The sequence below is a fragment of the Dama dama genome, chromosome 19 (genome assembly GCF_033118175.1).
Source record: "Dama dama isolate Ldn47 chromosome 19, ASM3311817v1, whole genome shotgun sequence".
Lineage (NCBI taxonomy): Eukaryota > Metazoa > Chordata > Mammalia > Artiodactyla > Cervidae > Dama > Dama dama.
This window is the reverse complement of record NC_083699.1, coordinates 9877828-9905081: the sequence shown is the minus strand read 5'-3', so window position 1 is coordinate 9905081 and position 27254 is coordinate 9877828. Positions and strand designations below refer to the sequence as shown.

Sequence of the window (27254 nt, the reverse complement as noted above, 5' to 3'; positions counted from 1 at the left end):
CTTTCAAAAGTGTGGCAGAATTCAAATACTTTTGTCTATCTCCTTCGGGATATACATTTAAGTTGGCGTTCTCATTTTGTCTTAACCTCTTCTAATCATATTTTCTCTTTGATGCTTTGTTCCAATTTCTGGAAAATTCAAGTTCACTAACTCTTTATTTTAATTTCAGTTATTTTCATTTCTAGAACTTAATTTTTTTTTCAAAGCTCCCAGGCACCTTATATACCTTATTCTCATTAACAATTGCTTCTTTTAACTCTTTGTACTTTATATATGATCTATTGCTAATTCCAGTATCTGAAGTGATTGAGGGTCGTCTTCTACTAGCTCTCATTCATTGTGCCTTACTTTTTAGATGTATTTTGTAGTTTTTTATTATAAAGTCATATTTGTAAAAGTCCTATTTATAGGGATTCTCTGAAGCCCAGTTGAAGAGACTCCAAAGATAATTTACATTGCTTCTTTTCCGACACTCAAAAGCACTACCAACCAAGGCCCACTTTAATACAGATTATAAATTTTAAGCACCAAATATACAGAAGAACTGAAGACTTCTCAATCATCCTCGGTTTGGAACTAAAATGATCTCCCTTACTTTCTCACAAGACATATGAAAGGGTGTTTTAAAATACTTGATATCAAGTACTTTCAGGATTTCAAAGTATCTAACCTGTTAAAACATGTAGAACAGCGGAAAAATATATAGATTAGCTGAAAAGAGAAGTCTGCATTTAAAAGCCTCTGTAGAATACTGTCTTCATAGTCATTTCCAAAGGTTAAATGTCTCTGAATTTTCAAGTAACAAAACCCTAATTAATTCATTGTAAATACTGAAATCCAACAAGAATCCATTCAATTCCTTGTATTGATTAACTGTATCTTTTTAAAGCTCCTATAATATACAAATTCAACACAAAATACCTTTTTAACACTTGCAGAAAAGTCAGCTATTATTTTCAAAATATTGTTAGTTTCAGGAAAATCCTTACAAATATAAGGTTCTTCAGCACATATTACTCTGATTGCCAGGCCTGGACCTGAAGAGGAGTACAATGATATTTAATAAAAATGTTATATTTAATATAAAATCTTAATTTTAAAAAAGTCACTATTCCCAAAATATAAAACCCATCTGCCATTCTTTGTTTTTAACTGCTTTTATTGAAATACAATTGACATATACACTTTAGGGTTTTTAAAGTGTTTAACATGAAATGCAGCTATTAGTTTCCCATACAACTCATTACTTTTAGAATGCTTCAATTCTCTTCATATCAGTTATTTCCATCTCTTATTTTCATAGTACACGTATTAAGAACCTCAAAATTCTCTAATAATTATTTTTAATACACAATATATGTGCCAATCTATTTAAAACTACTTGCAGATGCAATTCTTTGCCAACACACACTGGGACTGAATATCCTGAATGCCAGAACTGAAGTTAGTAGCATAAACAAGCGCTAACCCCCACGTGGGTCATGATCTGTGTAGCACTATTAATGGAGGCAACATGGTAGTTAAGAGTAGCCAGTCCTGAGGAGGCCTTAGCGGGGCTAGATTCCCCCAAACTCAGTCTGTGTAACTTCTGGCAAACTAGCCTCTGTCCCTAAATCCCCTCAACTGGACAACAGGACAACAGTAGTTATTATTGTGAGGATCAAATAACACAATGTATGCAAAATATTTACCTGAATGCCTAGCTCACACTAGTACTCAGGAAACATTAACTATTCTTTTTAGTTTGATTAGACGACTCTCAACTCATCATCTAATAACTATCGTAGAGACACAGGAACTGAGGTAGAAGACTTGCCACACTCAAGAACTCAAAACAAATACAGGCTAAGACTTACTTACAGTCCTAATTAACAAGTATCACCTCTAATTATTAATATTTTTATGACAACTTAAAAACGGAATATTTTCATTTGTTCACGAATGAGTTACATACAGCACTGTGAAAACAAATGGTTCATCCATTCAGACAAGTCAGTCAGGGGATAAGGGTTTCAGAGAAGTGAGTTTTAAAGTGTAAAGTGAAGTCGCTCAGCCATGTCTGACTCTGCGATCCCATGGACTGTAGCATGCCAGGCTCCTCTGTCCATGGGGTTTTTTCCAGGCAAGAAACTGGAGTGGGTTGCCATTTCCTTCTCCAGGGGATCTTCCGGACCTAGGGATCAAACCTGAGTCTCCCACACTGTAGCAAGGCTCTTTACCACCCGTAAAAGCAAAACTAAGAAACAACAAAAAATCTGTACCACACTAAAACAAAACCAACTTATTTTATGTCATGTAAAGCAAAGGACTGACGTTAAGATACGTGACAATGCACAAAGGCAGCGTGTCTTCTATGGGTGGTTTCAGCAACAATGGGAAATACGGCACAATTCAGTGCCAGCTTTTAAAAACACAACAGCGAAAAACTCCCTTCCTCCCTACAAGATGCAGGACGAGGGGACAGTTCTGGGTTGCCACTGGTGAAGCATTCAGTTTACTACTTTGCGTCACACTTCTCGTTCTTTTATTTCCAGTTAATTACTATCTGGAATACATCATGGTATAGTAGAAAGAACATAAAAACCCAAGTTCTAACACTAAGAATTGTATGGCAGTGTTATTAAAATATTGCTTAGTTTTTTTTATCTGATGGCAACATTACATGTCAACCTATTTACACAAGGATAATGCAACATTTAAATATGTATAATAAAAATGAATATTTAATAAAGTGAAATATATACAGTAGGCACTAAAAAGAATGTTTATTCCCTACCCATCCTTTCCTTTCTTTCAAGTTACATATTCTCTAAAATGATAAATTACTTCAAAACATGTCTGAATTGATTCTTATTCAACATGAAGACCTAATGGCAAACCAAACAGAATTCCGTTTCTTACCTGGAAATGGATGCCTGGAAACCAACTCTTCTGGAAGTCCAAGTTCTCTGCCTAAGATTCTTACTTCATCCTTATGAAAATCTTTCAAAGGTTCTATTACTTTTCCCTACATGAAAGAAAAAGGCTAATTAATACAAATTACAATAGTAACCAAAATGACACGAAAAACAAAGAACAACAAATTACTCACTTTTCCTGTTGTCTTTTACCTTTAAAAATCATTTTTTAGAACTTCATCTTTTAAAGTATTTCTACCTTTGTCTTTTTAAGGAATTAGATATTTTAGTGATTTTTATGTGTCTCTTTGAGATACATTTTAAACACAAACCTTTTAAACAGACAAAAATCAGAGCAAACCTACCCACACATCTCTGATCTAGTTCTCACTGTAATATAAGTCAATCAGAAAACATACCAGTGTTTAAAAATTAAAACTCTCCAAATGATACCATCAAGTGAAAGGACAACCCACAGAAGGCAAATCATGTATCTAATAACCAATAACCAGACTACAGACTACATAAAGAACACATGCAATTCAATAATAAAAAGATAAATAAGCCAATTTAAAAATGGGCAAAAGATCTGAATAGATTTTTCTCCAAAGATATATAAAAAGCCAATAAGCACATAAAAGGCGACTGACATCGTTAGCCAATTAGGGAAATGCAAATCAAAACCACAATGAGATACCTACCACTTCTCATCTACTAGGATGCCTAAAATAATAAAAAGGGACGGGTAATTCACGTCCATTAGGATGGCTACTTGAAAAAAAAGAACAGAAAGTAACAAGTGTTGGGCAAAGTATGGAGAAATAGGAAGCTTTTTGCACTACTGGTAGGATTTTAATAGAGTATAACTGCTGGAGAGACATTAAGGAAGTCCCTCAAAAAACTAAAAATAAAACTATCGTTAAGACCCAGAAATCCCACTTCTTAGTACATATCCAAAGGAGCTGAAAGCAGGGGCTCCAAGAGACATTCACAAATCCATGTTCAGAGCAGCACAACAAAGTTCACGGCAACCAAAAAGCGGAAGTAATCCAAATGCCCATTGGTGATATGTGTATATATATACAATAGAGTATTATTCAGCTTAAAAAGGAAGGAAACCCTATCACATGCTACAACACGGATGAACCTTGAGGACTTATACTAAGTGAAATAAGCCAGTCACAAAAAACAAAAACTCTATGACTGTGCTTATAAGAGGTATTTAAAGTAGTCAAATTCAATGAAACAAAGAGTAGAATGGTAGATGACCAAGGGTTAGAGAGAGGGAGAAAAGGGTAGCTGTTGTTCAACAGGTACAGAGTTTCAGTTTTGCAAAATGAAAAAGTTATGCAGATCTGTTTCACAACAATACAAATATACTGAAAACTATTGAACTATACACTTAAAAATGGTGAAGGAGGGAAAGAGGCTTTATGGTAAAGATTTCAAAAGCTTTTACCTCCTCTCTCAACTTTCTGATAAGTTCTGTGTCGTTGTGATGGGTTTTGATGAGTTCAGCTTTGCCACTTGCAACAAGAGATGCACTTTCAATTAGATCAGGCCGTAAAGTACCTTGGGCAAGGAAAACCTCCTCTGGTTTCAAGTTCATTTCTCCAATTACTTCATTGGCAATCTATAATCAACAGGAGTAAAACAACCTTTTAAGAAACAAACTTTTTTTTTAAATCTAGTAATTTTAATCTAATAGTTTCAGTTCACATGGGAAAAAAGCCACCAACCTGTCAAAACACTTCATTCTTAAATAGCTATGATAAAACCAAAATACTCATCAAGGCCAAAGAGAAGTGAATATAACTCCCTAGCCATTTATTTCACTTTATGCAGTTTGATTTTCAATGAGAATGAAATGTCTTCTTACCTAATGTTCTTTAGAAATACTTAACTATGTTCCACAGTTTTTAGCAATGTCCTTTCAACATGACAGCTAATTATGAAACTATACTTCACTAATTTTTAATATGCCATTTTAGAGAAAAGTATTTGCATTTCCAGGAGTTTGGTTAGAGCTGTATATTTTAAAATTAAAAAATGACAAAGACTTATAATTTTATTTTTTTAGTAAAAGTCATTGCTTCTGAGTTGGTGCATCACAATATGGCACATTTTCTATAAGAAGGTCTTTCCCAGGGACCAATTTCAGCATATTGTGGTCTGTGTGAATACCTTGTATAACAGATGTTCTGAGTATCAATTCAACATCAGAACCTATTTTTATTAGCTCTTCTATTTTCTTAGCAGAAGTTTCAGTTTTATTACATTTGAATTCTTCATTTTTCTTTATTCGGGCTGCTTCCAAAGCTCTAGCATCATTTTTAAAAACCTGTTGTCTGGTCCTGTGCAATGTTTTAAAAGAACTGTAAAATCTTGGCCGCCTGACCCATGGCTCTCGCCTCCGCTTGCGGCTACTTCTCCCCAAACTTTTTTTTAAAGACAGCAAAATTTTATACTTTCAGCTAAATTTCTAAGAGTCCTTTTGCAGTACTAACCAGGAGATGAAATTCACCAACACTCAAATTAAACTCCTTTAAGGACAAATGCTTATTTAACTTAATTCAAAAAGGTATATGAACATCCCCATCAAAGCCAAAAGAAATCTACCCATTGAAACATCCAAAGAACTAAAATCTAGTATCAACTAAAAATATCTATTCTTTAGCAGTTAAAACGACAGCCTGACAATGTAAGTACATGTTTTTTAAAACACAGTTTCTATTAATCAGTATAATAGCAAAACACAGCAAAACTCTTAGCCAAAAAAAGAATCAAAATCAGTCACAAAATTTGACTATTTGGTATAATGACAAGGAAAAAATACTAAAATTCACATTTAAAATAGTACACATTGAGAATATTTAAAAAGTACCTTAACAAAAGTATCCCCAATGATTTTTCTTTTCTCCTCAGGACTTGTAGTCATATTTAACGTTTTGCTAATTCTCTTTCGTGGAGTTCTGTCTTCATCTGATATTGGTAGAGTAGTTGTTCCATTGTAGAAAGAATGAGCAGCATTTATCACTGGGGAAGAGGAGAGAAGCATATTTTAAAATAACAGAAGATTGAAAATAGTAAGTAACAGATCAACTACAAAGAAGAAAACCTAGATGGATCCTCTGATTCTCCCCTTAAACTGCCTACATATTCCAGAACTACCAATGAACTATGACTAACAGAGTTCATATACAGGCACTCACTGAGTTTTGTTCCTTTGAGAATTCTGTGGCATTTACTATCTAGGACCATATTATCACAAATTATGATAATTGCTTTCCCTCTATTCAGTGCTTCACCAGAGCAACAAGCAAAATCTCCCAAAAGAAGCGTAACTCCAAGGAAGTCAAAGCAGCGATACATATACAGGGATCAAAGTCCTCGGAACTGCACAGTGACCAGTCTCATGAAAAACTGATGTCTAAAAACATACTCTTAGCGATCCTTGGCTGTCCTTTTAAAGAGTAAAGTTTAAAAAAAACAGGCTTCACTACAAGATGCCAAGGCAGCGGGCTACTTCACTTTACTGAATTTGTAGGCCTCTCTCTCAAGCTGGTCAACCCAGAGAAGACACCTCCAATTTCCTGTTTCTTAGCATTCTGATAGCCTGAATAGAGGAAGTGGCCAGTGGAGGTGGGGAGATATCATTCAGTACATAAGGCTTTTCCTTAATGTTACTATTTTTAACATGCAATCTTCCTTCCACCTTCAACTATGCCTGGTACTGACATGCCCAAGTCCAAAGCCTCTCTTGTTTAGCCTAGAATCTCTAGAGAATAAATCCATGGTCTTCTGATGAGGGATAGCAGCAGTTGTGTTCCTGTTTAAAGGGAAAAGTAACTGCTTCTCAGATTTTGAACTAGGCTGACCCAGTGAGCCAGGCCCTGTAAGGGAGCCAATATTCCCAACTCCTGAGCTTTCTCAAAAGTCCTGCATTTTGTTGGGCTTCCTTCCCTCAACCCTTCCCCATGGTTCTGGAGTCCTCCATCCTGCTATGTCAGTTAACAAAGACAGATGCAGGTTTCTGTGGGGCTGAAACTAAACAATTCGGAGGGCCCTTTCAAGAAAAGGAATAACAAATCACCCATCTTTTAAATCACAAGTTAATACTCCCATGGCTAACACAAACTATAAACTATACACAGAAACTACTGCAAATCACAAATATAGCACCAAATCCAAACTAAATGTATCCCCAACTCGATATTTTCTTAGCATAATTCCCAAATGCCTGCAGCCACTATAAAACCACCCAAAAGAGAGAAAGAGAAGAAAGGCAAAGCAAATTAACTATAAATTATTAAAATACCTTACTTCAAATTTCATACAATGTGTAACTATGAGAAGATACTGACAGAATCCTTTCCCAGATTTTGGAAAAGGCTTGGCTGGTGAGCAGTCCTAAAATTTAAGCTTCATTAGCTTATCAGAGAAAACCTGCATAAACCATCTGCTTTCTACTTCCCAACATTTTGTTGAAACCATTAGACTGCTATTATTACCTCCTCTCTATTCCTCATCCTTCTGGCATTATACTTGTTTTATGCCTGTATTGTTATTCTAGTGATATTTCCAAAGAAGAAAGACATAGACTCATTTTTACTTCATGTTTAACTATACAAGTCTTCATTTTACACTCAACTTTTTGGCATCAATTCCAATTAAGTCAATACACAGTTTATATCATTAAACTACTAATTTAATTTCACTATAACCATGGCTTACAACTTTTTTTATAAAAGTGCAGAAGATATCCATAAATGTAAAAGCAGTTAAGGCTTAAGAAGATGGATAGAAAGAAGACAATGGTGGCTGGAAAATGGTAACTTATTCATTTATATATAACATTAGGAGTAATCAATTTTCAAAATTTATACTGTGGCCCCTCTTGAACCAGAAGTAATTACAATGTAAAAATAAAAAACATTTCATCCATAAACTTACTGGGAAAACTCTACTTGGTTAACTTAATCACAAGCTAGATTTGATTAAACAAGTCCTGACACATAAGTTAACTTTTCTGGAGTTCATCAATACCTTTGACTTGAATTCCAAGCTTTTTGAGGGCCTCTTCAACAGACTGACTTTCTCGTTTTCTCATAAAGCCGTTATCAATGTGCACAGCGATGACCTGATCTTGGTTCAAAGCGCGATTTAACAAAGCGGTACAAACTGTTGAGTCTACACCACCACTGAGTAAAACCTACGGGGTGATACGAAAAGTCAAACTAGTAAAACAAGCAAAAACATGCTAAGAGCTTCAATCACCACCTAAAAACACTGGGGATTCCTGGTGGTCCAGCGGTTAGGACTCCGTGCTCTCACTGCTAAGGGCTTGGGTTCAACCCCTGGTTTGCATCAAAGAAATGTATGGTAACTGAAAAAGCACTCTGAAACAGGACAACTCAAAACACCTACCACCCAGTCAAAATTTAAGGGCTATGCTAAGTCAGTCAACCTTGAGTCTAACATTACTGGCATAAAGTTTTAGACTTTCAGATGTAAATTGCTTACCAAAACTTTTGATGTGCCCACTCTCTCTTTGATCTCTCGAATGCACTCAATTTCTCTGTTCTGCACAGTGAAGGTCCCACTGCACCCAGCTATATCATACAGGAAATTCTTCAGTATTACTTTCCCATTTTCTGTAAGGCCAACTTCAGGGTGGAACTGGGCTCCATATAATTTTTTAGATTCATTTGCTATACCTTTATAGAGAAAATAATCATAAATAATTTTTTTTTCATATTGAAAATACTCAGTGAGCACCCACAGTAATTCCTCACAATTTCTTCCTCCATAAATGTGGAAACTGATTCAAATTAGTGGATTTTTAGCTATGGGGGGGAAAAATGCAAACTACATTGCCATGATCTGGTGTTATAAAGGTCTTCCCTCATACAGCAATTAATGAACGACATGGCTGTGACATCATTTCAGAGTATCCTCACTGCTCCACCCAGGCTACTGCAAACATTCTGTCTATTTAATGCAAGGGCAACTCAGTTTTAAATCTCAGTTCCACATGCCTTTACCAGGCAATGTGCAGCTACCAATTCTCTATCTTGGAAAATCCTCATACATTAAGCCTATCAGAATATCCTAAGTGTTTCTTTCCTGGATACTATTAACCATGAATGCAACTCCACTTCCTTGACTAATGGGCTTCTGACAAATTATCATCTACAAAGCAGATGACAGGCTAGATGTTTTACATGTACAAGTACTACCCACTGTCCATGGCTCTGAGATATTAAGAAACTTGCCAGTATCCCCAGCTAATTAAGTAGATAAATCAGGCTTGCTAAACTCCCAAACTTACACTCACTCTACTAGGAAAGCTCACACTTTCTTTACTTGGCTTCTCAGACATCACTCTCCTGCTTCATTCCTTATTTCACTGTCTACTGCTGAACCTTCTTTGTTGGTTCTTCACCTTATCACATCTCTACACCTGAAAGTCAACCAGTATTCAGTCCTTAAATTTCTGCTCTATACATTCTGAATGATTCCAAACTCTCATGACCTTAAATTTTACCTATATGTTGGTATACCCCTGAATTTATTCCTCCAGTCCAGTTTTCCCTTCTACAGTCTTGACTCAAAAATATATAAAAGTGCCTATTCACACCTTCATTTCAACACTTAATAAGAAATCTTAAATTTAATATGCAAACCCAAATTACTGCACTCTTTCACATCAGGTAAACAGAAACCATCCTCTGGTTGCTCAGGATGAAACACTTGGAAGTTAAAATTGGCCTCTACTCTCTCCTTCCCACTCCACAGCAAATCCTTTGTTTCTGCCTTCAAAACATACCAGAACCCAGTCTAACTTCTGGTTTCCAGTCCAGCATATGTAAGAAGCTAGAAGACACCACTATGTTCTAACAACAAGTAAAAAGTTGATTAAATACCCTTACAGAGACTGACAGGTAAATACAGAGAATCACAACTTACTGGAGAACTCCATGATTGCAAACCTCTACAGGAACCATTGCTGAGGGAGGGAAACTCGACCTATAACTGAAATCACTGGAGGCTCAGCATGGACAAATCTGAGAGAGAAAATGTCCAGGAAGACCCAGTCATCTGGGATCCCCACACTCTCCAGTAGCTTGACCCAAGTTCTCACAGTGAATATTAGAGGAAAATTCCCTTGTGCTTCCAACAGGGGAGGGAAAAAGAAAACGTTTTGAAATACACCAAGCCATTCTTTTCTTAATAAGGTCTTCCACTCTCAGGAGAAACTATTTAACTAGTCTAATATGACAGGGTTTTATCAGAACCAAACTGACTTGGGAGAAAAGAAAACAGCCAACCCGAGCCCACTCTAGTCCTCCTGTCCCATCGAACAGAGGGAAAAACTTAAAACACTCATGAAATCTACAGCCCAAAGCCACAGGTTCACTAAGACTGAGAACTACGGTAAGACCACAGAACACTTTCCCTCTCCCAACACCTTGCCACCTACAGCAATTCCTTCTACCCGGTACATCATGTCAAGCTAGCAAGAAAAAAGTACAAGATACACTAAAAGGGAAAACATAAGTTTGAAGAGATAGATCAAGTGTTAGAAGAGACTCAGATACTGCAGAGATATTGGAATTAGCTTGGGAATTTAAAACAAGTATTATTAAGAAGCTAAGGGCTCAAAAGGATAAAGTAGAGCATGCAAGAAGAGCCGGGCAATGTAAGCAGAGAGCTGGAAATTCTCAAAGGGACCAAAATGATCTCAAGGGATCAAAAGCACTATAACAGAAATGAAGAATGTTTTTGATGGGCTTATCAACAGACTGGACATGGCTTAAGAAATACTCTCTAAGCAAGAAGATAACTCAATAAAAATGGCTCACACTGAAAACTAAAAAAGAAAAAAACACTGGAAAAAAAAAAAAAACAGAAATCCAAGAACTGTGAGACAAGTACAAATAACATAAACAATGGAAATTCTAGAAGAAAGAGAGAGGAACAGAATATTTAAAACCATAATGAATGAGAATTTCCCCTGAAATTAACACAAGACACCAAACTAACACAGGAAGCTCAGAAAACAGTGAGCAGCACACACACAAAACATTACACCTCGGCGTACGATTCACAAACTACAGAAAAGCAAAAGAAAGAAAAACATCGTGAAAGAAGCTGGGCCGGGGGGAGCAGGGAACCTCACTTACAGAGGAGGAAAGATAAGAATTACTGATACATCCAACTGACTGGAAACCATGGAAGTGCTAACAGACTGAAGTAAGTAACATGTGGAGAGAAATACATATTCTTCTTGAGCACAGTTGGAACATTCTCCAGAATAAATCACGTCTGGCCACAAAACAAGTCAGACTAAATTCAAGAAGACTGAAATAATAATCAAGTATCTTTTCTGACCACAATGGTAAAAGTAGAAATTACAAAAAGAAAACTGGAAAATTCACAAATATGTGACAATTAAACTACATGCTCCTGAGAAACTAATAGGTCAAAGAAGGAATCAAGAGAGCAATTTTAAAATCTTGAGACAAAGAAAAATGAAAACCAAACAAGCAAAACTTACGGTGTATGCCAAAAGCAATTCTAAGAGGGAAGTTCACAGAAATAAATGCCCACATTCAAAAAAGGGTCAGGCCTTAAACAACCTAATAACTTCAAAGAACTTCAAAGAACTAGAAAAAAAAAAGTTAATAAAAGTTAATAAAAGAATGGAAATTACAAAAATCAGAGCAGAAATAAACAGGCAAATGATGATTTTTAAAAAGATGAAAATAAGAGATAGTTTCTTAAAAAGATAAACAGACAAACCTCTAGCCAGACTTTCCAAGAAAAAGAAAGGGCTCAAAATTGGAAATGAAAAAGGAGACATTACAACAGATACCACACAAATACTATGAACAATTATACACCAACAAATTGAAAAACTTAGAAGAAATGGACAAATTCCTAGAAACATGCAACTTACCAGGACTAAATCATGAAGCAACAGAAAATTTGAATGGACTCATTTTAAGTAAGGAGATTGAATCAATAATCAAACACCTCCCCAAAAGTTGCAAAACCAGGTGGCTTCACCAGCGAGTTCTGCTGCTGCTAAGTCGCTTCAGTTGTGCCCGACTCTGTGCGACCCCATAGACGGCAGCCCACCAGGCTCCCCCGTCCCTGGGATTCTCCAGGCAAGAACACTGGAGTGGGTTGCCATTTCCTTCTCCAGTGCATGAAAGTGAAAAGTGAAAGTGAAGTCGCTCAGTCGTATCCGACTCTTAGCGACCTCATGGACTGCAGACTACCCATGGGATTTTCCAGGCAAGAGTACTGGAGTGGGGTGCCATTGCCTTCTCCAACCAGTGAGTTCTACCAAGCACTTAAAGAAGAATTAATAACAACCCATGAGAAATAGAAGCTGAAGGAACACTTCCAAACACATTCTATGAGACTAGCAATACTATGATATCACAGCCAGACAAGAAAAAGCTACCAAAAAAAAGAAAAATATAGGCCAATTTCTCTGATAAACAATGTTGTAAAAATCCTCAACAAAATATTAGCAAATCAAATATAATACACTAAAAAGATCATACACCATAATCAAGCGGGATTTATTCCAGGGATGCAGGGATAGTTTAACATCTGCCAATCATTTTGATACACCATATTAAAAAAATGAAGGATAAAGATAATATGGTCATCTCAATAGATACAGAAAAAGCAATAGATAAAATTCAACATCACACACGATAAAAACGCTCAACAAACTGGGTACAGAAGGAACATACCTCAATATAATAAAGGCCACATACAACAAGCCCACCATTAACATACTCAGAGATGAAAAGCTTTTCCTCTAAGATCAGGAACAAGTCAAGAATTCAACAAAGTACTGGAACAAGTCAAAAATTCAACAAAGTACTGGAAGTCCAAGCCAGACCAGTCAGGCCAGAAAAAGAAATAAAATTATCCAAATTAAAATTAATAAGTAAACTGTCTCTATTTGCAGATGACACAACATTGTATCTAGGAAACCCTAGAGACTCTACTAAAATGCCATTAGAACTAATAAATTATTTCAGCAAGACTGCAGGATACATAGTCAACATACAGAAATCAACGCTGTATCAACAACAACAAAGAAAAACCATGGGCAACTTTTTCTTAGAAAAAGTAAAAAAAGAGATATAACTGACATGCAAAGAAAGAGAAAATCAGACCATATAAAATGATCAGTTAAAACCACAAAAGGAAGAAAAAGACAAAAATATGAACAAAGAACACGGACAATAAATAGAAAACAACAGATAGGATGGATATTAATCCAACACTATCAACAATCCCTTTCAAACTCCAATAGTCTAAATGTACCAATTAAAAGACAGAGATTGTCACAGTGGATCAAGAAAGAAAACATAACATATATATTGTCTACAAAAAACCCACTGCAAATAAATAAATAAATAAAATAAAAAAGAAACCCACTGCAAATCTAAAAGCCCAGATCAAAAGTAAATGGACAGAGAAAGATAAATCACGATAACACTAATTAGAAGACGGCATGAGAGACCTTGCTGGTGGCCCAGTGGTTAAGAATCCACCTGCCAGTGAAGAGGACGCTGGTTCAATCCCTCATCTGGGAAGACTCCATACACCAACGGGCAAGTAAGCCTGGGCCACAAGCAACGAACCCACACTCCAGAGCCTGTGAGCTGCAACAACTGAGCCCGAGGGTCCTAGAGCCCGTGTTCTCCAACAAAAGCTTCTCCGCAATGAGAAGCTCATACACCACAACAAAGACCCAGCACAGCCATGAATAAACAAATAAAAAGACAGCGTGAGTAGATACATCAATGTCAGAGCAGACTTCAGCCAAGATAAGTTACCAGGATTAATTTCTCATATAAATGCTTTCCTCTTTGCAATCATCCTGTGTTTTTTCAGTCTTCAACTTTTTTGAGGCTTTTAATGGCTAGGTCAAATGAACTCTCTTCGTAAATGTCATATTGCACTTGAAAATATGTGAGTTATTTTCAGATGTCTTTTGATACTGATTTTTTTTTCCCATTTATTTTTATTAGTTGGAGGCTAATTACTTTACAATACTGTAGTGGGTTTTGTCATACATTGACATGAATCAGCCATTGATTTACATGTATCCCCCATCCCGATCCCCCCCTCCCACCTCCCTCTCCACCCGATCCCTCTGGGTCTTCCCAGTGCACCAGCCCCGAGCACTTGTCTCATGCATCCAACCTGGGCTGGTGATCTGTTTCACCCTTGATAATATACATGTTTTGATGCTGTTCTCTCAAAACATCCCACCCTCGCCTTCTCCCACAAAGTCCAAATACTGATTTCTAACACAATTCCACAGTGGTAAGAGAACAGACTCTGTATGATTTCAATACCTTAAGACCACAAAATTTTTGCATCTCGTTTTATTCCCTGGATATGTTCCAGTGTTTCCTACTTTACAGTCTATGGGAACTTGTAATAGAATTAATATCTGTTGCGTGAAAATTGTATAAATCTTAATTATGCGGAATTGGTTCACGGTGCTTTTCAGGTCTACTATATCCTTCTATTTTTCTGTATATTCACTCTTAATTTTTGAGACTTTTGATACTGCAACTAAAATTTTTAATTTATCTACTTAAAAAATAGTTATATGGTAGAACTATATATAACTTCATTCTGTATTTTTCCAGGTCTCCTGTAAACGTGTTATCATACTTTCATAATTTAAAAAGAAAAAAAGAGAAAAAAGAAGTTATCAGGGATAAAGAGGGGCATACATATAATGATAGAGGAATCCATTCCCAAGAAAGACATAATAATCCTTTATATATATACCTAACAGGAAAGCATCAAAATATGTAAGGCAAAAACTGATATAAGGAGAAATACATGAATCCACTACTGCAGTTAGATACTTCAAAATTCCTCTGTCAGAAATAAGAATCAATTGCTGTAATCCATCATATCAACAGGCTAAGGAAGAAAAATTATATGATCATATCAATAAATGCAGAAAAAGTATATGAAATATATCCAAACACTCAATCATGACAATAACTCTCAGGAGACTAGGAATAGAGGGGGACTTCAACTTGACAAAGAGTATTTTCTGAAAACCTACAACTAACATCATACTTAATCATGAGAAATTCAAAACTTTTCCACTAAGATCAGGAACAAAGCAAGGATGTTCCCTCTATCCACTGCTTTTCAACATCATAACAGAAGTCCCAGTTAATGCAATAGGACAAGAAAAGGAAATAAAAGGTATACAGATTGGGAGCAAAAGGAAATAAAATGGTCTTTGTTCAGATGACATGAGTGTCCATGTATAAAATTTTTAAAAATCAACCAAAAAAATTCCTAGAACTAATAAGTGAGTACAAGAAAGTTGCCAGAGAGAAGGTTAATACACAAAAGTTCATGGCTTTACCATATACCAGCAATGAACAAGTGGAATTTAAATTATAAATGCAATTAACATTAACACTCCCAATGAAATATTTTGGTATAAATGTAACAAAATATGTACAAGATGTATATGAGAACCCAATCACTCCTAAGCACTTATACCTCTAACCACTCTGCTCCTTACACAGTCCCCTTTCCTGATTACAAGAGATTTCTAGCTGGTCTCTCCTTCTACATTTAACAGTCTCTTTACTCCTCTGTAGCCAGGGTAATCCTGAAATTAGATCATGTCTCTCCTTTGTTCAAATCTTCACTCACTGTAAATAAAGCCAACATTTTCACAATGGCCTCAAAGGTCCTGGGATTCCGGCTCCCAACAGCCTCTACCTTATCTTCTACCACACGTCCCGCTTACCCAGCTCTAACCATGCGGTTTCCTTGCTGTTCCTTAAACACGGTCCCATCCCAGGAATTCTGCACTGCTATGTACTCTCCCCAAATATCCCAAAGGGCCAGCACCTACTTCCTCCATGTCTAGTACCATCTAATAGGAACACCATCTCTGAATAGCCTATCTAAAAGAGTAACAGTCCAAATCACACATTCCATAACACTCCTCTCGTCTTTTAATTTTTTCAATGCATTTAAACACTGTCAAGCATTGACTTTTTCTGTATCATCTGGTGACTGTCTGTCCCACTCCTCTCCCATCCCCAGCCTCACTAACTAGAACATTAAACAGAGTTATGGTTCATTTTGTTCACTGACACCTAGAACTGTGCCTGGGACATGTGGGTACTCAAATATTTGTTGAATGAATAAAAATATACAATCTCATCTACCACTGTTGATCTTGTATAAGAAATAGAAACCTGTCAAAAAGGAAACTATTCTTCAAAACTCCTATGCTAATACAATAATCCGTTAAGTAACTGCAGGTAAATTACTCAATTCAGTTTATCCACGACAAAATTTTTTTTCCAACTTCTTAGGTGTAACATAACAATCAACAACTTTATGATAAGTCCACTTTTTCCCTTTTGCAGATATCCGGGATTACTGGTGATTATTTACAATTATTCAAGTAACCAAGTAAAAAATTATGAACTGCCAGAAAATCAACTCCTCTTCAAGAAAAACAGAACAAAAAATTGTTTAGAGCATGAACTGGCAAACTTCCTACAAAGGGCTAGATGTTATAAACTAAGCTTGGCGGGACATATGCATACAGTCCCTGTCATTTATGATAACCCTTAAATAATATAAAAAGCATTCTTAGTTCCTAAACATACAAAAAACAGTCTGTAGGCTGGATTTGACCCACAGGTTACCCTGGTACAGAGCAATGCCCTGAATGCTTAGTCTGATGTTTTATAGACATCCAAGATACATGCCTATCTATACCTAAAAGAGGCATTTTTTAAAAGGGCAATTATGAATACAGCATGCTAGAGAGGTAAATGGTTCTCAAAATTTTCCTGAGTTATAATAGATATATTTATGTTTGAAAAGCAGAGTAGAATAAACAATTTTAAAAGTATTTCAGAGCAAACTAGTAAGTGACTTCTAGATAATCCTTCTAATATTAAATATTCTTCATGAATTAACAATTGACCCTATGACACTTACAGTATCTTTCAAAAAATTAAGAAACATCAAAAACAGTATCACATACAGAAATATGTTAACTTTTCCGATAAACTTTTAAAAAGAAAACCCGCAAAAGTTTTAGAAGTTTTACCTGCTACAATGTTCCCAGAACGTGCCACAACCTTGAATCCATCAGCTACTTTGTCTACACTATCTCCATGGGTAAGCAAAACAATTTCTTCCTTCTGAAGACCCCTAGGTAAGTAAAAAATAAAACAATATACAAATAGCTTTATTAGACACGACTAATGGAGTCTTTTGCTTTATTTAGATATAATGACATGTAACATTGTGTAAGTTTAAGGTGTACAATGTGATAATTTGATACACCTATATACTGTGAAAAATTTAGTTAACACATCTACCACCTTACAGAATTACCATTTTCTGTGTGTGGTAAGAACATTTAGGCTCTACTCTCTTAGCAACTTTCAAATATACAATACAGTGTTGTTAACCATGCTTTACATTAGATTCCTAGAACTTAGTTCATCTTATAACTGGTAGTTTTTTGCTTTAAAAGTTACTAGCTTCTTTGCATAAATCAAGAAAACAGAGAAAGCAGGTAACAGTACAACACTGCTAGAATTTAAATTTACTCTATTCATATATCCACACACACAGTTTCAAGAGGCTATCATGGTTTCAAAATTATATCTCTACTGGAATTAATCTTAAGAACAGAAGTAATTAATGGCATGGTTTAAAACAGATGTAAGTAACATTTATCAAACAAACTGTATGGACTTTCTTTGGACCTTAATGCAAACGAATCAATTTTATAAAAAGATATTTGTTACATTATGAAAAAATCTGAACAAGGACTTTGTATTAAATAATATTAAGAAAGAAAAATTAAAAATAAAGCAAGAAGATTAAAAAATAAAGCAAGAAGATTAAGTACATTAAAACCAAAAGGATGTTTTGGGGTTGTTGTTACTGTCATCACTGTTCACTGTTACTTAGGATTAGTGTAGGCTGTAATTGAGTACCAGGATTTTAGAATTGTCAAGACAGAGAAACTGTAACTCTTAACCAGATCTTTACGTTTAAAGTCTCTTGTAGTATCACATTCCACCAGCAAGATTTCTGAAGTAGTTCTCAAGAACAGTCACTTGAGATACAGATGAATGTAAGCAACAACTCTCCATTATAAAGCAGAACAAGAAATGGATTTCAAAAACGTATTTTGGCAATGAGAAGCTTCAGTTCATAAAATTATTTTGAGCAACTGTTGCTTTTTTATTAACATCACTTTAAAAATGAGAATCTCTGAATATTGATCTTCTTGCTCTTTCTAATATTAAAGACAGCCACAGCCAGTTTTATGTAAAAACTGGGATAGCTCCATTTTAGACAAAAGGTCTTAACTTGGATTTTAAAACTGATTTGTCCAGTTTGGAGAACACTATCCATTACGAATTAATTTAGGTACAACTCTATGGAGGATGTAAGAATATATGTCAATAAAACAAATCTATAAAGATAATTAGCACAGTTACAAGAAATGATAATAAAAACTACATATGCACATTAACTGACAGCAGCCTACATTTTATAGATTTAATGCAGTTAGGGAGAAATGTGATTCTTAAAGAAAAATGGAGTTTATTTCAAAGGAAACTAAGTGAATAACTGTCAACTGTCCACATAAGTGGGTTATACCCAAAACATGGGAAAACCTAAAGAAAGAAAGCAAGTGACTAAAATTTAAGTTTTCTGGTCTTCCAGGAAGCTGAATGAAAATTCACCTGGTGTTTTGTAAAGCAGAAGATAAATGATTCTAAGAAGCTAATGAACAGCTCATTCACCAATCTTTATATACATTAGAGCTAATATACCTAAACTATTATCACCCAGCAATAAAATCAATTAATACATTCACTATATTAAAAAGACAATACACGAAATACAGTTACGCTCAGTACAAAAAGTACAATACATATTTAGTAATGAGGTCAGCAAATGGGTAGCTAGTTAAGCACCCAGAGAAAGAACATGGTAGAGGAAGATGTATACAAATGCAGACAGTTTAAAACATTATCCATTTGTCACATGTGTCATACTAATATTTAGAATCATGCTCTGCTAGAAAGTGAAAAGGGAAAACTACAAATGCTGGCATCACCCTCTGCAAGCCCAAACCGGGGTTTAAGACCGCACAAGTGCTCTTCAGTTCTGTCATCAAGTGCCTTTCTTATTCCTAATTAGCATTACCACCATCCTCTTCTGTCTTGACACTCAACTGGAAAACAAATATGACAATACCTTTGGCCACTGCTGTGGTCTTAATTTTGTCTAAGAATTACAGAATCTCCAATTTTGAAGAATAACATTCCCAGCTTTAAGTCACTCCTCTAACATTCTTATGGATATAAAAATATCTATCATACCTGAATAAGGAGCATGTGTTATCCACACTAATACTGAAGACTCCATCTTCTCTAACACTTTTTTTGTGCACAGTACCTCCAAATACCTTATTCATCATCTGTTCCAAGAGAAAATAAATTGATGTTAATATAATTCAAAAGAAAATTACCCAATTTCTTACACTAATAATTTATATTTCTTATTTTTAGGATAGCTGTTATGTTTGTGCCTCCAAAATAAAGGAAGTTTGCTAACTGTAAATTACTTGTTATTATTATATATAATTATATAGTTCTTAAAAGGAATAGTTACAAAACAAAACTAGATTAGGAATTTGACCTGATGTTAATTTTTATTAAACACTGGCAAATTTTCCATTTAGCATACTTTAATTCACCTGTTAAAAATAAGGATTTCTTTTTAAAAGATAAGGATTTCTTTAATATCTGAGTTCAATTTTTAAAGCATTTTAAAACACTCTTTGAACTCATAAAGTACCTAGTTGGTATTAAAACTAGCAGCTATAAATTCCTACAAACTGTTTAATCTTTGGCCCCAAAGGAACAGTCAGTCTGAAAGTCTACAGAAGACTGTTCTGTGGAGATGGGATAAGTAATATAATCTGGTCTTTAAATTAATTTGTTCAAATCCTATCCACCTACAGACTTTTATTTTAAGTAGTCTCTTCAGTCCAACCCTTCTGTGTCAATCTTCTTCATCATTTACATACGCCTAAACCCTTCCAACACCAAATAGATACACAGAGGACTTTTAGGAACATTGAATCTGCATTGATAAAATCAATACAACCTATCTTCATAAGGCTGCTCCACAACAGGTGTCATAAGATATCTGCCACAATGATACACGATGTAGGTGTACCCAGCACCCAACAGAAAAACAGGCAGAGGGCTAAATATGTGTTCATTCTTGTAATGCATAATGGCATATTCTTCAAATATACATCAGCAAATGCTGCCCTCTACATTCTCCTGTTAGACATTCACTATAAAACTTCCTGCAATAAAGGTTTGCATGAAGTCCAGCAATTAAATAAAAAACAAAAAAACACCTCCTAACCTCTGTTTAACCCAGTACTTTCCAAACTAAAGACTCACACATGAAACACTTTCTGCAGCACCTTAACACACACATAGTTTAGGGAACACTGCTGCAGTCTAACCAGTCCCCTTGCCTCTAGTCGTGCGCATCTTCCAGAGGTCTATGAATGTCAGCCATTAAAATGTAAATACGACTGTTAGTCCATGATTAAATTCTTAATGGCTATCATCTATACTTGGGTTAGCAAATTTTTCCTGTAAAGGACCAGAGAATAAGTATGTTAGTTTTTGTAGGCCCTACTGTTTCTGAAGCAACTATTCAAAACTCTTGTCGTTGAAGCACAGAAGCAACTACAGATATTTAAAGGAATGGACATGATGGTGTTCCAATAAACTTTATTTATGGACACTGAAATTTGAATTTCATTTCATTTTCACATGTCACAACATACAATTCTTTTTTTAAAATGTTTTTCAACTCCAACCATAAAAATCACTTTAAAATCATAAAAACCATTCTTAGCTTGCTGGTCATACAAAAAACAGGCAGTGGCCAGCTTTCGCAGCAGGCTGTAATTTGCTGACCCCTGTCTACAGGATAAAGTCCAAGTCCCTTATACTGAACAAAGACTTTTAAATGCACTGCCTCTATCTAACTCCACTTCTTGTATTTCCCATTATTCTCTACTCAAGCCATTCAAGCCAGTGTGATTAGCAATGTAGAATTAGCACGTTCTCTCCCCACCACGTCTTCAGGTCTGTTCACAGTACCAGTGGCCTTGCTAAGTATGTGGCCCAGAGCAGTCACTCATATTTGCTGAATGAAAAAACGAATGTTTCCCTCTATATACCAAATAAACCTTGTGTATCTCTGCCTCCTCTAAATTTCCAGTTCTTAATTAGAAGACAGCTGAATGATCAAGCTGACCAAAGCTGTCGGAACACAACACATTTTAAAACTCCACAAAGTCTAAATAAATACATAAAGCCAAAGGCTTGCAGCAAAATTTAGAGCTATCTCACCTTTCAGAAGGCTTTCATGTTTATTCTTGACTCCTGATTTATGTATGCATGTATGCGAGGTAAAAATGAAAATACAAGGAACTGAAGGATCAGCTAAGTGTGTGTGTGTGGCAGAGGCGGGGAAGGAATAACTTTATGTAAAGCAGAACACTCTTGGTTAAAATTTTTATTTAATATTCTATTTTGACTTAAGGAAATGGCTTTCGCTTTGGATTCCTGATAACCTTGAGGTCCTAAATGCCTCAAACAACAACAAAAGCCCTGTAGGTCTACCACTCCAATTGGGTAAGCTCCCCTGTTATCTATCTTGATGTCAAGATTTCAAAATAAATCTTAGATTTGGGAGGGGGAAATGAAAGGAAATCCTCCCAACAAAAAATTTAACAAAATCTGTGTGGGAGTATATAAATAAACCAAATTCTTATAATAAAGATGTTTCTTTAAAAAAATGAAACTATAGTGAAGAGAGAAGACAGAATCTAGAAGGTATATGCAACATACATAATTGGCAAAAATTTAGCATCTAGCATATATAAAAACAATTTTAAAAATTCAACAAAAAATGTGCAAAAATCATGACTAATCTTTTACAGCAAACCACACACTAATGACCAATGGGAAATAAATCCATGAATCTTAAAATAAGGAAAATGACCATTAAGACTACAACATGTCATTAACACCTCTTCAGCGAGGCAAATTAAAAAAAAAAAAAAATCTAACCTTGTCAAGGCCTGCAGGGATATAGAGCAAAGGCATTTTTGCCTGCTGCTGTGGGAAGGTATATTGGGGGCAAATAGTTCTTAGTGAAGTTGAGACTCAGCATTTCAATTAATGGTTAGCTTAGAGAAAATTCTGTGTATGTACAATACCAAAGTCCAAAAATATTCATGGCAGCATCTGTAATTGCAAGAACTTGGGAAAAGACCAGGAATGCTAACAGTGGGATGTATGACTAATTGGCGATACACTTGAATGTATCACTACATTCAAACAATAATTTCAGTAGTGAAAATAACTTAAAATTAGTGACTTTCAAAACCAAAAATGAAACTACATGAAGCATGATTTCATTTACATGAAGATCCATAGACAAAACTAGAAAATATATTATCTAGAAATACAATGTGTATAAATCTATAAAGAAAAGAAAGGGAATGAATAACAATTCAGTAAAAGTGTTACCTCTTACTGGAAGAGAGAACAATGTGGATTAGAAAAAAAGTACAAAGAGAGTTTCAAAAGTTCTACTAATATTCTATTTCTTATGCTTAGTGATGGATAAACCATAATAGAAATAAACACTGCAAGGAGCAGGACAGACTTTTTTCTTTCAAAGCAAAGAATTACCAGGAAGCAAGCAGTAAGACTCAAGAGTTAATGAGAAAAGACAGTACATAACATTTCAGGCTGCCATGGAGGGGGGGCAAAGGTATATACTAGAGGGAGGCTTTTGGTGCTAACATTACCCAACCAAGAGTCTCTAGGAACTGTTAGTCCTTTACAAACAGCATGTTAGCTATGAGGTTATTATTTATATCAGCATTTCATAGAAAGATAATTTCTGCCCAAAGGAACAAGATCAGTCTATTCCATTATCCTCCTATGAAAGCAGTAGGCAATTTTTTTATGCATTTAACATAAACAGACCTGCCTCTGGCTACCATAAGATCCATCCTGAATGACAGAAAATGTGGCCTTACAATTATCAGGGGGTACTGGCAAAATGGACAAGTAGCCACTATCATTTTATATTAAAGGAGCATATTTCACACCTATTTCACTCTAAGTGGGTCCTAAAAAAATATTCTGCGAGACTCTTCTTTATGTTATAATGGAAAATATAATGGAAAATCATAACAATTAGAAAGAAACAAAATCAACTAAAGCTGTTTTGCAGACCAGCAATTTCTAATATTCTGCCCTTGCATTAAGAATAGAAATAAAAATATTCACATTCTTACATGAACACTGATTTATAGTTCCTTCCTTTACTGAAAGCTCCAGAGATAGCTAGAAGAAAATATCAGTCTGTTCACTTTCTAACTTTTGAACAGATTCCCTGTGAGCATTATTCATATCAGTACACAGGTTTCAACCAGATTGTTTAAAAAAAGACAATTCACTGTTTTGCTCACTTACTAAAACGAGGAGGATCCCAAAATGGCAGCAGCACCAGTGTCCTCATGGTGGAATGAGCTCCCCAAGTGGCTGCCACAAGCATCTATGTCCCTAGGCTGAGCTCCAGTTGCCTTCTGCCTCCACAGGGGACTCGCTATAAGATCGGCAGGTGAGTCTGACCCACTCTCCTTTCAAATTACTGCATCTGCCCTGGGTCTTGGAGCATGTAAGATTTTCTGGGTGCCCTTTAAGAAAGGAATCACTATTTCCCACAACCCTTTGTCTCTCCCAAAAGTAAGTCTCACTGGCCTTCAAAGCCGAATGTTCTGGGGGCTCATTTTCCTGGCATAGGATCCTTGTGCCCAAGAGAGAAGGTGAGTTCAAGGTTTTCCTATTCCACCATCCTGGCCACTACCCTACACATAGTTAATTTACATTACAGTGAAGACACTTGGCAGACACCATCTTAACCAAATAATCTAAAGGAACACCCCCTATTACAGTATTAATTGACATCATCTGCCTTCTAATGAGACTCTGAGAAGTGCACAGCATTTGCTGCTGTTTAGGTGCAAAGTCACATATGACTCTTTTGCAACCCCATGGACTGAGGATTTCCCAGGCCAGAATACTGAAGGGGGTTGCCACTTCCTTCTCCGGGGGATCTCCCCAACCCAAGGATGGAACCCATGTCTCCTGCACTATAGGGGATTCTTTCCCACTGAGCCACCAGGGAAGCCGAGCACAATCCTGTGCGATTCCTGCCGAAAACACATAACCTGAATCCAACAAAGAGGAAACGTCAAACAAACCGAACTGAAGACTGTTCTACAGGGTAACTGGAATGTACTTTTTTTTTTAATTGGCAAGGTCATGAAAGAGAAGGAAAGACTGAGCAATGATTCCAAACTAAAGGAATGTAAAGAGACATGACAACTAAATACAACACATGGTCTAGACTGAATTCATGACTTTTAAGAGACATTAATGAGCCTGTGAAATGTTAACAGAGTCTGTGGACCAGATGTGAACACCAAGTCAATGTTAACTTCCTGATGGTGATAACCACACTGTGGTTATGTAGGACAGAATTCTATGTCCTAAGAATACTTAGGACACAACAAGTAACAGAACACCATGTTTGCAAATTACTCTCAAAATGGTTAAAAATGTTATAATTAGGGAAGTGAGTAAATGTATAAAGGAGCTCGCTCACAACTACTACTTCAACTTTCATGTATATTTAAATGCCTACCCTTTTTTAATAATGGACAGGGTTTCATTGTAAGCAGTAACACATATAGTTGCTCTTTTGAAAATCCCCACTCAAATCAGTTTTGCCATCCTAGTGTGGCAATTCATAAACAGCTGTAAAATGAACAAATTCTCTCATACAACTAAATATCCTAAACGCGCTAAAGACAGAAAACACTAGAACAGTAGGAGTCACAAGCAGAACAAATTAACTTTTAAGGCAAATTCATAGATGTATGTACCTGCATGCCATAGCAAATTCCAAGAACAGGCTTGCCAATAGTGAATATTGCTGGATCAAACCAGGGAGCATCTTCTGCATACACAGAATTAGGCCCTCCAGAGATGATAATAGCACTGTGGATTTAAAGAAGACAGTTACGAAGAATCTCTGTTAATTTTTATACAAGGTCTATGCCCTCTCTTGCTTTTACCACTAAGGGAAATTCAATACAGACTCAGATTTTGTTGTTTTCAGTATGCCACAGCAGATCCATATTCTATCACAGCTAATTAATAGTCTCCTACACAGCTTAATTTTTTTTTTTTTTTGTGGACTGTGAGACATGCGGGATCTTAGTTCCCCAATAAGAGATCGAATCCATGCTCCATACCCCCTGCAGTGGAAGTCTCAAGCACTGGACTGACAGGGAATCCCCTACATAGCTTCTTTTTTACTGTATTTTATTGCAATGTGGGAAAGCTGACCAACTCAACAGTCACATGTTAATAAGCACAAAGTTCCAAATATATAAAACCAATGTCTCAATCTATGAAGGTAAGCCTGAATTTGTTTTGTTTTCCTCATCAGTGGAGGAAGTAAATGAGAATTCTAAAGGCGGAAGGTGAAAATACATGTCTTCTGAGAAGTTAAGGAGTAAAGCAGTTACACAGTAGGACAAGTGAAAGTATTATGAAGGCCCTAGAGCAAAATACTCTACAATAAAGAATATCAGAAACTGTGAAGACTTACCTAATTTTGCCTATTTAAAATCTGTCCAATATTCCCAACAATTTTACCTGAGACCCAAAAGTAGGAGCTAACATGATCTGCCTCATATGCCCTGCTCTCAGAACCCAAGTCAGTATTCTATAAACTAGAATTTATAGAGCATTCTATGGGTTAACTTGGAAACACACTATTTGTATAAAGAAAGCTGAAAAATGAGGCTGGCTTCTGATACAGGGAACTCTGGTCCTCCACATTCAATCAAAAAATTTTGGAACACTTTAATATTATGATTTTTACATAAAAATTCAGATTTCTATATTTTCTTTAGGAAAAAAATCTGCTAACAATGGACTTTCACTCTAACATGGCTACAAATAACTGGAATCACAGAAAGACTTGCACCTTCAGATTACTTATGCTTTCCAGTGTCACACACGCCCACTTATACAATACAGGCACGTTGCTGTTGCTTAGTCACTAAGTCAGGTCAGACTCTTTTGCGGCCTGGCCCATGGACTGCAGACAGCCAGGTTCCTCTGTCCATGGGATTTCCCAGGCAAGAATACTGGAATGGGTTGCCATTTCCTTCTCCAGAGGATGTTCCCAACCCAGGGATCAAACCCAAGTCTCCTGCATTGGCAGGTGGATTCTTTACCACTGAGTCACTTGGGAAGTCCATATTTCTAAAGGAAAACGCGTTCCAAGATGTAACCAAAATCTACTTACAAACAAATCTGGATTACAATCCACTTTATAATTAGTGGCTGCCTGCCATCTAAAAACATAAACTAAAATGACACACTTGTAATACATCCAAAAAATAATATAAATCATAGAAAATTACTCAACAAGACAATGTATTTTAAAAAAATATGTAATAATCTGAGTGAGCACAAAAGCCCTACTCTTTGAACTTTATATTGGTAATATGAATCTTGGTATACAATATGTTTGTTAGCTTATTACTTGCAAACAGACTGAAGACAATCTACTTACTCAAGAAGATAAATGGGACATCCCTTTAAGATAACAATTTTAAAGGGGAATGGGGCTAGCCCAAAGGGTAGATATGTAACCTAGCTCCTTAAAAATGCAGAAGCTAAAACTCTGTAAAATATATATCTAATAACCAAGATCTCTAGAATTTCAGTATGTTATATTTAGTTTTATAAATGATAACCACCATGGGACTGCCCAGCATCCCTCATTAATCTGCTATAAGATTCTTAATACTATTAAAAAGAAAAAGCAATGGACTTAGTCAAGGATAAAACTCAAGCAGCACTTAAGCCAATTATGAAAATTCTTATCTCAATAAGCTTGAGAAGAGCTAATCACTCTTTCTGAGTTTTCTATTTCTACCCTGCTATTATTTTGAAACAACTTGCAATTACAAGGCCCAGTAAGTCTCAAGGCATTCCAGATACCAGCTTACTATCAAGCAGATCAAGCTTCTAAAAACAGGTAGGTTAAATTGTCTTTCAAGTCATAAACCTAAAATTTATT

At 35.8% G+C, this 27254-nt stretch overlaps 1 protein-coding gene and 1 pseudogene across 3 annotated transcripts in view; both read right to left on the bottom strand.

Moving 5' to 3' along the window:
* The window catches only part of GMPS (guanine monophosphate synthase), a 69947-nt gene that overhangs the window by 12335 nt on the left and 30358 nt on the right, over positions 1-27254 (bottom strand). For all 3 annotated transcript variants that reach the window (XM_061168181.1, XM_061168182.1, XM_061168183.1), the window contains 9 exons: positions 25039-25153; positions 19358-19455; positions 17056-17159; positions 8421-8614; positions 7944-8109; positions 5782-5933; positions 4357-4530; positions 2902-3007; positions 922-1037 (listed from right to left, as the gene is read on the bottom strand). In XM_061168181.1, the coding sequence (XP_061024164.1) occupies positions 922-1037; positions 2902-3007; positions 4357-4530; positions 5782-5933; positions 7944-8109; positions 8421-8614; positions 17056-17159; positions 19358-19455; positions 25039-25153 (1225 nt within the window). The remainder of the gene's footprint in view (positions 1-921; positions 1038-2901; positions 3008-4356; positions 4531-5781; positions 5934-7943; positions 8110-8420; positions 8615-17055; positions 17160-19357; positions 19456-25038; positions 25154-27254) is intronic.
* LOC133074189 (complex III assembly factor LYRM7-like) lies at positions 4544-5775 on the bottom strand (annotated as a pseudogene).